This window comes from Oncorhynchus kisutch, unplaced genomic scaffold (assembly GCF_002021735.2).
Source record: "Oncorhynchus kisutch isolate 150728-3 unplaced genomic scaffold, Okis_V2 Okis04b-Okis11a_hom, whole genome shotgun sequence".
NCBI lineage: Eukaryota > Metazoa > Chordata > Actinopteri > Salmoniformes > Salmonidae > Oncorhynchus > Oncorhynchus kisutch.
Genome location: NW_022261981.1, coordinates 870,034 through 883,847, shown reverse-complemented (window position 1 = coordinate 883,847; position 13,814 = coordinate 870,034). Strand labels below are relative to the sequence as shown.

General features: G+C 43.7%; 1 protein-coding gene across 6 annotated transcripts in view; it reads right to left on the bottom strand.

Annotated features, from left to right (window-relative positions):
* Positions 1 to 13,814, bottom strand: part of lmbrd1 (LMBR1 domain containing 1) — a 180,069-nt gene that overhangs the window by 112,296 nt on the left and 53,959 nt on the right. For all 6 annotated transcript variants that reach the window (XM_031813193.1, XM_031813196.1, XM_031813194.1 and 3 more), the window contains exons 4-5: positions 10,792 to 10,889; positions 8,157 to 8,224 (exon numbers count right to left, since the gene is read on the bottom strand). In XM_031813193.1, the coding sequence (XP_031669053.1) occupies positions 8,157 to 8,224; positions 10,792 to 10,889 (166 nt within the window). The remainder of the gene's footprint in view (positions 1 to 8,156; positions 8,225 to 10,791; positions 10,890 to 13,814) is intronic.

Below are 13,814 nucleotides of genomic sequence, written 5' to 3'. Positions count from 1 at the left end.
ACAGGAGGTTTCTAAAAGCAGATCTAACCATCCTGCGGAACGAGACTGTGCCAGCAATCACATCAATCAAAACAACAACAGATTTGCACAATACAGTGACTGCAGCACTGGAGACCTCCGCTACCAATGTCTCCGACTTAACCACCTCCCTGGAAGCTGACGTGAAACACCTGGCTGTGGATTTGAAAAAGGTGCAGGAGAGTTGTGTGAGTTTAGAGGGATTCTCTCACCTCAATAACTGAGACTGGTATCAGTCCCAGAATCAGCGGAAATGCCTCGCGCCACGGATTTAGTTTCTGGGCTGCTGAAGGATGTTCTTGCCTTGGATGAGAAGCCCCTGATTGATCGTGCCCACCGGTCTCTGCGCCCAAAGCCCCGGGATGGTGAGAGGCCCTGTGACATAATTCTTAGAGTGCACTTTTTCCATGAGAAGATGGAGATTCTCCGACGAGCCGGCAATACCACTGAGCTTTCAAGGACAGAGCTTCTCCATCTACCAGGACTACTCCCCCACTATTTCCAAGCAGCGCACAGCTTTCGGGCAGGCCAAATGACTACTACTACACCATCCAGGTGTGAAGTATGGACTGCGATTCCCGGCCGTTTATGGCTATCTCATGATGGTAAAGACCACACATTTGAGACTCTGGATGAGGCTATGGCTCACATTCAACGTCACATCAAGAAGTCTAGAACTTGCTCATAGAACAGCAACTGTTGCTTGCGAACTGTGGATAGCAAGTAGCCCACCTGTGGTACAATTATGTTTAGTTATAACATGCTAGTCTTGTATAGTTGGGGAGTTGGCGAACCCATTCAGGCTTATTTGATGTGATCTAATGTTTTGATCATCTAGAGTGCTTGACTTACAACCATTCAGTCATTTTCATTTCATTGTATTAAGGTTTTACTTAACACCTGTGTTTCTAGGCTGTCTCGCTCACCTATTCAGTTTGTTGACATAGTGTCTCAGTGACTCAAAATATTTCTGGTTATTTGTTTACTGCATCCGTTTGTACCGACCCAGTAAACAGTAAATGTTCCAAGGCTACACGTTTTTGAGGGTCTTCAGTTCAATTTTAAAGGTTTTGAACGTCATTTATGCCCAGCAAACGTTCAACGTTGCGCACACGTAGTTTTTTGGTCTTGGCTGTAAGTTGTCTTAGCGTCAAACTAGACAATTATTATTATTTTTTGATTGTCTGTTATAAGACTGGGAATATAATTATATACATCTACAAGTGGTGCTTTTGTAATTTCATTTGCACAAGGGATTCACTTTTATTTTTCTCTTGTTTTGCTGCTTGATCCATTAACACAAAACGCAACTTTAAAGAGCGGGACTGTGGGTTTAGGTTTAACACCGCAATCTCATAGACATACTGTGTGAAGAGAACACGTTCTATTTAGGCTTGTACCTCGTTTGGGGAGGTTCTGTCTGGGATGGGGGACGTGGTTTGGGGGAGGAAGGAGGTTGAACTGTTCAGTTCTAATGTTGTCATTCTGTCTTTTTTCTGTACTTTTTCCAAATATCTTGCACCGTACATTATTACTATGAGACAAGTTATTCTGGGGTTTTTGGGGTACTCATTGCTTTTCCGATCTATGCTCTAATGACAGGGTTGTATAACGGGAGTGCTCAGGGTGGCCAAAATAAGTGCATTTCGTGGAACATCAAAGGCGTTAACAACCCTGTGAAGCGTAAGAGGGTGTTGACACACTTAAAAGGTTTGAATGCAAATGTTGCAGTTCTACAAGAGACTCACTTGAGGACTGGTGAGCATTTTAGGATGAGTAGGGACTGGGTATGTCAAGTGTTCCACTCTAACTTTCATAGTAAATCAAGAGGTGCTGCCATTTTGGTTGATAAATCTACTCCCTTTGTAGCTTCTGAGGGAGCTACAAAAAACCGTCCGGACCCACTTCTTAGAGCAGAAAGTCTCGCAATATGCTGACGACCTCCTTTTGTTTATCCCCAACACTGATACCTCATTACCACATGCCTTATCTGTTCTTAAAAAGTTTGGATCAATCTCAGGGTACAAGCTGAATCTAGGCAAGAGTGAACTTTTTCCTGTAAATAAGGCTGCTTTAAAGTGCTCTTTTACAAGTTTTCAGTTTAGGATTGTCCGGGATCAATTCACTTACTTGGGAGTTAAAGTGACAAGGAAATATTCCAATTTGTTTCAGGAAAACTTTGTTGCTCTAGCAGAGAGTTTGAAACAATATTTTACTTTTTGGAATTCGCTACTTCTTTCTCTTATCGGAAGGATTAATGTCATTAAAATGAATGTGTTGCCCAAATTATTATATTTATTTCAATGTTTACCCATTTTAAATCCAAAATCTTTTTTTAATTCACTGGATCAAACATTCATGTATTTTATTTGGGATGGCAAGGTACCACGGATTGGTAGAAAACATTTACAGAAGCCTAAGGTGGTTTAGCTCTGGCAAATTCCCAGACATACTATTGGGCTGCAAATTTCAGAACCCTTTTGTACTGGCTACAAGCTGATCCTACTGGCCCTAGACCACTCTGGGTCCAGATGGAGTCTGAATCGTGTAAACATGCTGCACTTTCTTCTGTGTTGTGCTCATCTCTCCCAGTGTCCCTAGGCAAAAGGTGTGTCAACCCAATTGTAAAGCAGTCTCTTAAAATTTGAAATCAGTTCCGTTTAGCCTTTAGCCTCCGAGGCTTTTCTCTATCAGGCCCAAACAGAACATTTTATTTCCTCCATCTTTGAATGATGGGGCTTTTGCCATCTGGCACTCACTAGGCCTCTCCTCACTAGCCCAATTATTATTTGATGATACATTTGCCTCTTTTGCTCAGCTACAGGAAATTTTCAACCTCCCCCAATCCCACTTTTTCCGTTATCTCCAGACTCGGAACTTTGTCAGAGCTAACACACCTGAATTACCCCATAGGCCTGCGAATACAGCTATAGAGAGCATCTTTGAGCTGAACAAGATTCCTAGGGGAGCAATTTCAGATGTATTTGCAATCATTGACTTACAGAACCCTTCTTTGGTGCCTTTAAAGACTCGATGGGAAAAGGATTTGGGGGAGGAACTTGGGGAAAACACCTGGGAATCTGTGCTGCACAGGGTGCATTCATCCTCTTTTAGCTCTTTTGGGGCTGTCATAAAGTGTCAGGTTTCTGGGATTTTAATATTTAAATGCTTCTCTGATATATATACACTGCTCAAAAAAATTAAGGGAACACTAAAATAACACATCCTAGATCTGAATGAATGAAATATTCTTATTAAATACTTTTTTCTTTACATAGTTGAATGTGCTGACAACAAAATCACACAAAAATGATCAATGGAAATCAAATTTATCAACCCATGGAGGTCTGGATTTGGAGTCACACTCAAAATTAAAGTGGAAAACCACACTACAGGCTGATCCAACTTTGATGTAATGTCCTTAAAACAAGTCAAAATGAGGCTCAGTAGTGTGTGTGGCCTCCACGTGCCTGTATGACCTCCCTACAACGCCTGGGCATGCTCCTGATGAGGTGGCGGATGGTCTCCTGAGGGATCTCCTCCCAGACCTGGACTAAAGCATCCGCCAACTCCTGGACAGTCTGTGGTGCAACAGTGGCGTTGGTGGATGGAGCGAAACATGATGTCACAGATGTGCTCAATTGGATTCAGGTCTGGGGAACGGGCGGGCCAGTCCATAGCATCAATGCCTTCCTCTTGCAGGAACTGCTGACACACTCCAGCCACATGAGGTCTAGCATTGTCTTGCATTAGGAGGAACCCAGGGCCAACCGCACCAGCATATGGTCTCACAAGGGGTCTGAGGATCTCATCTCGGTACCTAATGGCAGTCAGGCTACCTCTGGCGAGCACATGGAGGGCTGTGCGGCCCCCCAAAGAAATGCCACCCCACACTATGACTGACCCACCACCAAACCGGTCATGCTGGAGGATGTTACAGGCAGCAGAACGTTCTCCACGGCGTCTCCAGACTCTGTCACGTCTGTCACATGTGCTCAGTGTGAACCTGCTTTCATCTGTGAAGAGCACAGGGCGCCAGTGGCGAATTTGCCTATCTTGGTGTTCTCTGGCAAATGCCAAACGTCCTGCACGGTGTTGGGCTGTAAGCACAACCCCCACCTGTGGATGTCAGGCCCTCATACCACCCTCATGGTGTCTGCTCAAACGGTCAGAAACAGACACATGCACATGTGTGGCCTACTGGAGGTCATTTTGCAGGGCTCTGGCAGTGCTCCTCCTGCTCCTACTTGCACAAAGGCGAAGGTAGCAGTCCTGCTGCTGGGTTGTTGCCCTCCTACGGCCTCCTCCACGTCTCCTGATGTACTGGCCTGTCTCCTGGTAGCGCCTCCATGGTCGGAGGTCACCACCTGCAGAACCACTCCTTTATTGGGGGTGTCTTGCTAATTGCCTATCATTTCCACCTATTGTCTAACTCATTTGCACAACAGCATGTGCAATTTATTGTCAATCAGTGTTGCTTCCTAAATGGACAGTTTGATTTCACAGAGGTGTGATTGACTTGGAGTTACATTGTGTTGTTTAAGTGTTCCCTTTATTTTTTTGAGCAGTGTATATATGACACTCTTCTAGATCTGGAGTACTGCCCATAGGTACCCCCCTGTCAAGAATCCAGTTGGACACTGTTGCTTATACAACTATTTTAGCTAGACGGCTAATACTACAGACCTGGAAGATGGCAGCTCCCCCATCTTATAAATATTGAGTTAGAGATGTGTTGTGCTCTCTGAAACTAGAAAAAATGCAATACACGTGGGAACCCCATACTGTTTTATGAGGCTTGGGCTCCATTCCGGTCTTACTTCAAACAGTCCATCCTCTGATGGCATTCATATTAAAACAAGTCTGTATTTGCAGTCTGTAAGTCTGGATGAGCATTTCTTTGTGGTTTTTTTTTGGGGGGGGGTTAAGGTTGTTGATGTGCTTATTGATTGTGACCTGCAGATGCCTTGTTCATCTTGCCCGGTCAGAGACTAAAATGTGAGCTTGTTTTGCCCAGTTTTTTTTTGTACATTTTGTTCACGCTTACATAAAACTACAAATAACATGTTAAAGCATGGTAAACTTTATATTGGGTCCAGTGGATGGGCGGTCTGTGGCCATGACTGGCTGTGAGTGGCTGCATTTCTCCACCCTTATTCCTTGACTGTATACAGGAACAATGGTGAGGTGTTTGCTCTGTCCCTGTACTATAGATTGCCCTTTAACCTTTGTAGCCTTCTGCCCGGTGTGTTTAACTTGTCTAAAGTACGGTATCTTTAAAGCTCATTTTATTTTATTTAAAATAAATTCTAGTTGAGTATATGATTTATATTGTTTGTGTTGTCTTGTGTGTAAAACTGAATAAACAGAGTTTTCAAAAAGGTAAAATAAAAATATATACAAAATATCTATGTATTGTAGGTAGGCCTACATTATGTTAGCCATGCAGCTCCTGTTTAAGACGTGTGCAAAAACCCCTCCATTTGTCCATGCCATCATGAAGAGCATCATGAAAGGAGAGAAGAACTTCTGGGAATACACTGGTGAACCTCGTATACACAAGTTATTTGCCTGTAACAATTGCTTGTTTTCCCGTTTGATGTGTTGAATACCCAAGCCCTCCGTAGGCTACCCTTACCCTAGGCCTACTATAATGACAGCTCATTTAAACCAAGGCTGGATTCAGAAATAAATATTGGCAATACTTTACTTGAAGCCTGCAAGTATAATGCTTTTTAACTTGTTATAAGCGCGTATGAGCCTTTATAATGCCTAATAATAAAGTGTATAATATGTTGTCTCTATGGATCAACAATTCAACTAAGAAACAACGTGCTGAATGTAGACCACCCTATAAAAGAACAATCACCTCAAAAGCCCAAGTTTAAAGAATCAGCAGCAGCTGAAAGGTCAATAGTTATTTTTAGGAGTTTTGAGTCATGCCTAGCCCTCTAGACCAGTCACGACAGGCTGCAAACAAAAGACTGTGTTCAAGCAGAAAAGCCCTTGAATGAACAGTCACCCAAACAGGGGCCTGATGTCTCCCTGTACCACAGGGCATCACACAGAGAGGAGAGGAGTGGAGTGGAAAGGAAAGCAGAGGAGAGGCAGAGCAGGATAAAAGCCATCATGTCGCCTCGCATCAAGAGACCTGAACAACAATCCCCCGGTACAAAGAGGTACAAAGGGCTGACGGTTCAAAAAGGTAAAATAGACACTAAATTGCTTCTGTCTAAAGAATCCCAAAGAGTCCAAACTTTCCAACTTGAAATGGACCATGTGGGCTCGTCCTAGGATGTGTCTCAAATGTCAACATGTTGTCTAAGGCCCATAGGGCTCTGGTCAAAAGTAGTGCACTATGTAGGGAATAGGGTACCATTTAGGATGACATGTTTCTATCCACCCACCGTCCAATCCAGGCAGCCTCCTCTATAGGATCAGAGTGCCATTTAATGGTTGAACGAACATTACATTACATTACATGACCTGAACAGCAAGCATGTTACTGTGGTGTTGGTGGCTAGGAGAAATCCATTATGTTTATGCTGCACAGGCACAGTTCAACACAGAGTAAACTGGAGGTTAAATGGGACATGGTTTCCACTGTGTATCACTATAGATTTAAGCATCAAGTCATCTTTCAGACACTTAATCACGAAAGGGACTGTTCACAATGGCTTTATCTGAGACAGTGATTAAATAAGTCTAGAGATGGGGCTGGGAGCTGAGGATGGGTACTGGGATGGGATGGGAGCTGAGGATGTGTGCTGGGGATGAGTGCTTGGGATGGGGCTGGAAGCTGAGGTTGGGTGCTGGGGTGGGGCTGGAAGCTGAGGTTGGGTGCTGGGGTGGGGATGGGAGCTGAGGATGGGTGCTGGGGTGGGGATGGGAGCTGAGGTTGGGTGCTGGGGTGGGGATGGGAGCTGAGGTTGGGTGCTGGGGTGGGGATGGGAGCTGAGGTTGGGTGGTGGGGTGGGGATGGAAGCTGAGGTTGGGTGCTGGGGTGGGGCTGGAAGCTGAGGTTGGGTGCTGGGGTGGGGATGGGAGCTGAGGATGGGTGCTGGGGTGGGGATGGGAGCTGAGGTTGGGTGCTGGGGTGGGGATGGGAGCTGAGGTTGGGTGCTGGAGTGGGGATGGGAGCTGAGGATGGGTGCTGGGGTGGGGATGGGAGCTGAGGTTGGGTGCTGGGGTGGGGCTAGGAGCTGGGAGCTGAGGTTGGGTGCTGGGGATGCGGGCTGGGAACTCAGATGTCCCTCCACATAAGGTTAAACATATTGGGGCAGTATCTATAGCAGAGGGCATCTTGGGTCAGTAACTATAGCAGAGGGCATCTTGGGACAGTAACTATAACAGAGGGCATCTTGGGACAGTAACTATAGCAGAGGACATCTTGGGACAGTAACTATAACAGAGAGCATCTTGGGACAGTAACTATAACAGAGGGCATCTTGGGACAGTAACTATAACAGAGGGCATCTTGGGACAGTAACTATAACAGAGGGCATCTTGGGACAGTAACTATAACAGAGGGCATCTTGGGACAGTAACTATAACAGAGGGCATCTTGGGACAGTAACTATAACAGAGGGCATCTTGGGACAGTAACTATAACAGAGGGCATCTTGGGACAGTAACTATAACAGAGGGCATCTTGGGACAGTAACTATAACAGAGGACATCTTGGGACAGTAACTATAACAGAGGGCATCTTGGGACAGTAACTATAACTGAGGGCATCTTGGGACAGTAACTATAACAGAGGGCATCTTGGGACAGTAACTATAACAGAGGGCATCTTGGGACAGGAATATTACTAAAGCTCCAGAGTTGTGAAGTTAGATTGAACCAGTAGAAGAACCCAGGAGTTTCACAACTACTCTGGTGGAAGAGGACTTTTTTCTGTGATGTCTGGCTGCTCATGGCTGAACAGATGGCAGTTTGATTTCCTTGAAGAGGAAAACACCTTGCTCATTAAGCGATTATAATGACATGTTGTACACACCTCTCCCCACCATCTATGGCTGTGTCCAAAATAGAACCCTATTCCTTGTTATTATAGACATCGCTATGCAGGCCCTGGTCAAATGTTGTGCACTAAATAGAGAATAGGGTGGGTGCCAATGTCTCATAGTACTTACCCAATTAATAGCAGTGCTGCACAGACGATGATGAATCCAATTGTGTATTTCAGAGCATTTTTCACTTGCTGTAATGAAAGACAGAATTATTAATACTGTGATTATTAATCAGGAATGTAACCATATCTAATTCTTCAATGGGGTTGGTTGGGGGGGGGGGGGGGCGGGTGTGTGTGTGTGTGTGTGTGTACGTTTGAGGTGAGTGGCTGGCTAACTAATTCCATATTCCATTTAGTGAGGGGACAATGGAGTGTGAAGTGGAATCCAGAGTCCCGTTCAACCTGCCAAAGACTCTCAGAGTAGTGTCACACACACACACACACACACACACACACACACACACACACACACCTTACTCCCAGCGCTGTTATTAAAGGGTGCTTTGAAAGTAATGATTCAAAAGAACTGCTTGGCTGTGAGAGGAAGTGCTTCTGTCAGCTCCAAACCAACCCAGAGGAAAGGGAAGAAGCTCACTGTGGCATGTAATCTATATAATCACTACCGTGTCCTTTGGAGACCAATATATGACATTTCAGCAATATTCAGTTTAAGATGAAGAGGGGCGGTGGTCTATTCCTATGGGCTTTGGCTTTTTCTACACTTAACTTAACAGAGGCCATGTATACGTAATATCCAAGAGTCGACAGTAAAGTCTCAACTTTCTCCTTTTCTTCCTGCTTTTCTACAGTATGTACTTCTATAGGGATACTGTATGCTTTTCTACAGTATGTAGTTCTATAGGATACTGTACGCTTTTCTACAGTATGTACTTCTATAGGATACTGTACGATTTTCTACAGTATGTACTTCTATAGGATACTGTACGCTTTTCTACAGTATGTACTTCTATAGGATACTGTACGCTTTTCTACAGTATTTACTTCTATAGGATACTGTACGATTTTCTACAGTATGTACTTCTATAGGATACTGTACGCTTTTCTACAGTATGCACTTCTATAGGATACTGTACGCTTTCTACAGTATGTACTTCTATAGGGATACTGTATGCTTTTCTACAGTATGTAGTTCTATAGGATACTGTACGCTTTTCTACAGTATGTACTTCTATAGGATACTGTACGATTTTCTACAGTATGTACTTCTATAGGATACTGTACGCTTTTCTACAGTATGTACTTCTATAGGATACTGTACGCTTTTCTACAGTATGTACTTCTATAGGATACTGTACGCTTTTCTACAGTATGTACTTCTATAGGGATACTGTACGCTTTTCTACAGTATGTTCTTCTATAGGATACTGTACGCTTTTCTACAGTATGTAGTTCTATAGGATACTGTACACTTTCTACAGAATGTAGCTCTATAGGGATACTGTACGCTTTTCTACAGAATGTAGCTCTATAGGGATACTGTACTCTTTCTACAGAATGTAGCTCTATAGGGATACTGTATGCTTTCTACAGAATGTAGCTCTATAGGGATACTGTACGCTTTTCTACAGAATGTAGCTCTATAGGGATACTGTACTCTTTCTACAGTATGTACTTCTATAGGATACTGTACGCTTTTCTACAGTATGTACTTCTATAGGATACTGTACGCTTTTCTACAGTATGTAGTTCTATAGGATACTGTACACTTTCTACAGAATGTAGCTCTATAGGGATACTGTACGCTTTTCTACAGAATGTAGTTCTATAGGATACTGTATGCTTTCTACAGTATGCACTTCTATAGGATACTGTACGCTTTTCTACAGTATGTAGTTCTATAGGATACTGTACACTTTCTACAGAATGTAGCTCTATAGGGATACTGTACGCTTTTCTACAGAATGTAGTTCTATAGGATACTGTATGCTTTCTACAGAATGTAGCTCTATAGGGATACTGTACACTTTATTTGTAGCATAGAGCTTTAAGTATCACTTCTGTATCTATTTTGGGGGATGGTGATATATTAATATTTAGTGAGTGTCTTAATTGAGAGTGATGTGTTTACACTCAGCCTCTGGTTGGTCAGTGTTTTACTTGCTATATTGTATTTACTTTGCCACCATGGCCTTCTTTTGCCTTTACCTCCCTTATCTCACCTCATTTGCTCACATTGTATATAGACTTGTTTATACTGTATTATTATGTGTCGAACTGCTTTGCTTTATCTTGGCCAGGTCGCAATTGTAAATGAGAACTTGTTCTCAACTTGCCTACCTGGTTAAATAAAGGTTAAATATATATTTATTTTTTAAAATTAGGAATGCAATCTCTCACGATATGTGGAACCGATGGGATTAAGTCCAAAATAATGAATAATACAGTGTTTACCTTCCTTAATCCAGAGACAGACAGCTAGCGACTGCTGTTCATAGCCAATGTCAATGTGTGTGTGTGTGTGTGTCTAGAGTACAGTAAGAGGACGGGTAGCCACAGTCTTACTGAACAGTTGTTGAAATGTGTGTGTGTGTGTGTGTGTGTGTGTGTGTGTGTGTGTGTGTGTGTGTGTGTGTGTGTGTGTGTGTGTGTGTGTGTGTGTGTGTGTGTGGTGTGGTGTGGTGTGTGTACAGTAAGAGGACAGGTAGCCGCAGTCTTACTGAACACTTGTTGATATGTGTGTGTGTTTGTGGTGTGGTGTGTGTGTACAGTAAGAGGACAGGCAGCAGCAGTCTTACTGAACACTTGTTGATGTTGTCATCATCCTTCTCCTCATAATAGAAGTAGACAAAGGGGATCCACAGGAAGACACAGAACAGGAGGAGAGAGTACAGTGCTGTAGGGAGAGAGAGAGTTGAATCAACTTCATTTCCACTTTTAATCAAACAAAAAATATATGTTTTTCCTACTGATCACTTTGAAACAGGGTGGATAACTGTTTGGATTTAACAAAAAGTTATGAATGTAAAGAAATTGATGGAATTTGTATTAAAAAAAAAGTTAAATTCAAAGTATACTTTTAACATAAATCCAATGGCTTTGAATTCCCGTTGGTTGACAACTCCGCTGGGTGATCTACAAAGCCTCATATATGACTGTGTAATGCAAATACACAAGGTCCTGGCTGGCTGGGTTGGTAGAGCATGGTGAATACACATGGTCCTGTCTGGTAGAGCATGGTGAATATACATGGTCCTGTCTGGTAGAGCATGGTGAATATACATGGTCCTGTCTGGTAGAGCATGGTGAATATACATGGTCCTGTCTGGTAGAGCATGGTGAATACACATGGTCCTGTCTGGTAGAGCATGGTGAATACACATGGTCCTGTCTGGTAGAGCATGGTGAATACACATGGTCCTGTCTGGTAGAGCATGGTGAATACACATGGTCCTGTCTGGTAGAGCATGGTGAATACACATGGTCCTGTCTGGTAGAGCATGGTGAATACACATGGTCCTGTCTGGTAGAGCATGGTGAATACACATGGTCCTGTCTGGTAGAGCATGGTGAATATACATGGTCCTGTCTGGTAGAGCATGGTGAATACACATAGTCCTGTCTGGTAGAGCATGGTGAAAACACATGGTCCTGTCTGGTAGAGCATGGTGAAAACACATGGTCCTGTCTGGTAGAGCATGGTGAAAACACATGGTCCTGTCTGGTAGAGCATGGTGAATACACATGGTCCTGTCTGGTAGAGCATGGTGAATACACATGGTCCTGTCTGGTAGAGCATGGTGAATACACATGGTCCTGTCTGGTAGAGCATGGTGAATATACATGGTCCTGTCTGGTAGAGCATGGTGAATACACATAGTCCTGTCTGGTAGGGCATGGTGAATACACATGGTCCTGTCTGGTAGAGCATGGTGAATACACATGGTCCTGTCTGGTAGAGCATGGTGAAAACACATGGTCCTGTCTGGTAGAGCATGGTGAATACACATGGTCCTGTCTGGTAGAGCATGGTGAATACACATGGTCCTGTCTGGTAGAGCATGGTGAAAACACATGGTCCTGTCTGGTAGAGCATGGTAAATACACATGGTCCTGTCTGGCTGGGTTGGTCGAGCATGGTGAATACACATGGTCCTGTCTGGTAGAGCATGGTAAATACACATGGTCCTGTCTGGCTGGGTTGGTCGAGCATGGTGAATACACATAGTCCTGTCTGGTAGAGCATGGTGAATACACATGGTCCTGTCTGGTAGAGCATGGTGAATACACATGGTCCTGTCTGGTAGAGCATGGTGAATACACATGGTCCTGTCTGGTAGAGCATGGTGAATACACATGGTCCTGTCTGGTAGAGCATGGTGAATACACATGGTCCTGTCTGGTAGAGCATGGTGAATACACATGGTCCTGTCTGGTAGAGCATGGTGAATACACATGGTCCTGTCTGGTAGAGCATGGTGAATACACATGGTCCTGTCTGGTAGAGCATGGTGAATACACATGGTCCTGTCTGGTAGAGCATGGTGAATACACATGGTCCTGTCTGGTAGAGCATGGTGAATACACATGGTCCTGTCTGGTAGAGCATGGTGAATACACATGGTCCTGTCTGGTAGAGCATGGTGAATACACATGGTCCTGTCTGGTAGAGCATGGTGAATACACATGGTCCTGTCTGGTAGAGCATGGTGAATACACATGGTCCTGTCTGGTAGAGCATGGTGAATACACATGGTCCTGTCTGGTAGAGCATGGTGAATACACATGGTCCTGTCTGGTAGAGCATGGTGAATACACATGGTCCTGTCTGGTAGAGCATGGTGAATACACATGGTCCTGTCTGGTAGAGCATGGTGAATACACATGGTCCTGTCTGGTAGAGCATGGTGAATACACATGGTCCTGTCTGGTAGAGCATGGTGAATACACATGGTCCTGTCTGGTAGAGCATGGTGAATACACATGGTCCTGTCTGGCTTGGTTGGTAGAGCATGGTGAATACACATGGTCCTGTCTGGCTGGGTTGCTAGAGTATGGTAAATACACATGGTCCTGTCTGGCTGGGTTGGTAGAGCATGGAGCTTGCATTGACAAGAATAGTGGGTTTGATTCCCAGGGCTACCCATACGCATAATGTATACACACATGACCATAAATGGCTTTGCATAAAAGCTTCTGCGAAAATGGTATATATTAACATATATTAGTATACATTAAGACGTTTCTTGAGTCATCTTGCGGGGGGGATTAAATTAACTTGAATTGGCATAATGTGGAGAATTTACATTAACATTACATATCATTTTTCTTCAGAGGGTAAAGCAAATTGAGAATCATTTGATAGAGTGCAGTGTTGCTTTGGGGACCAACGTGAGGGTCAAAAATAAAGTGGTGGTCTCTGCTTAATTAACAAATGTATGTTTTATTACATTTTTAAATCTTGTTGACTGAATTAATGCCTTATGATGATTAGATAGGCTGATTAGATAGGCCTAGAAGATCTCCCATCTGTGTTGTGTGGTTTTGTTATCATCTGATTACTGCAACAGGCTGTGTTATCATCCCGATTACTGCAACAGGCTGTGTTATCATCCCGATTACTGCAACAGGCTGTGTTATCATCCCGATTACTGCAACAGGCTGTGTTATCATCCCGATTACTGCAACAGGCTGTGTTATCATCCCGATTACTGCAACAGGCTGTGTTATCATCCGATTACTGCAACAGGCTGTGTTATCATCCGATTACTGCAACAGGCTGTGTTATCATCCCGATTACTGCAACAGGCTGTGTTATCAT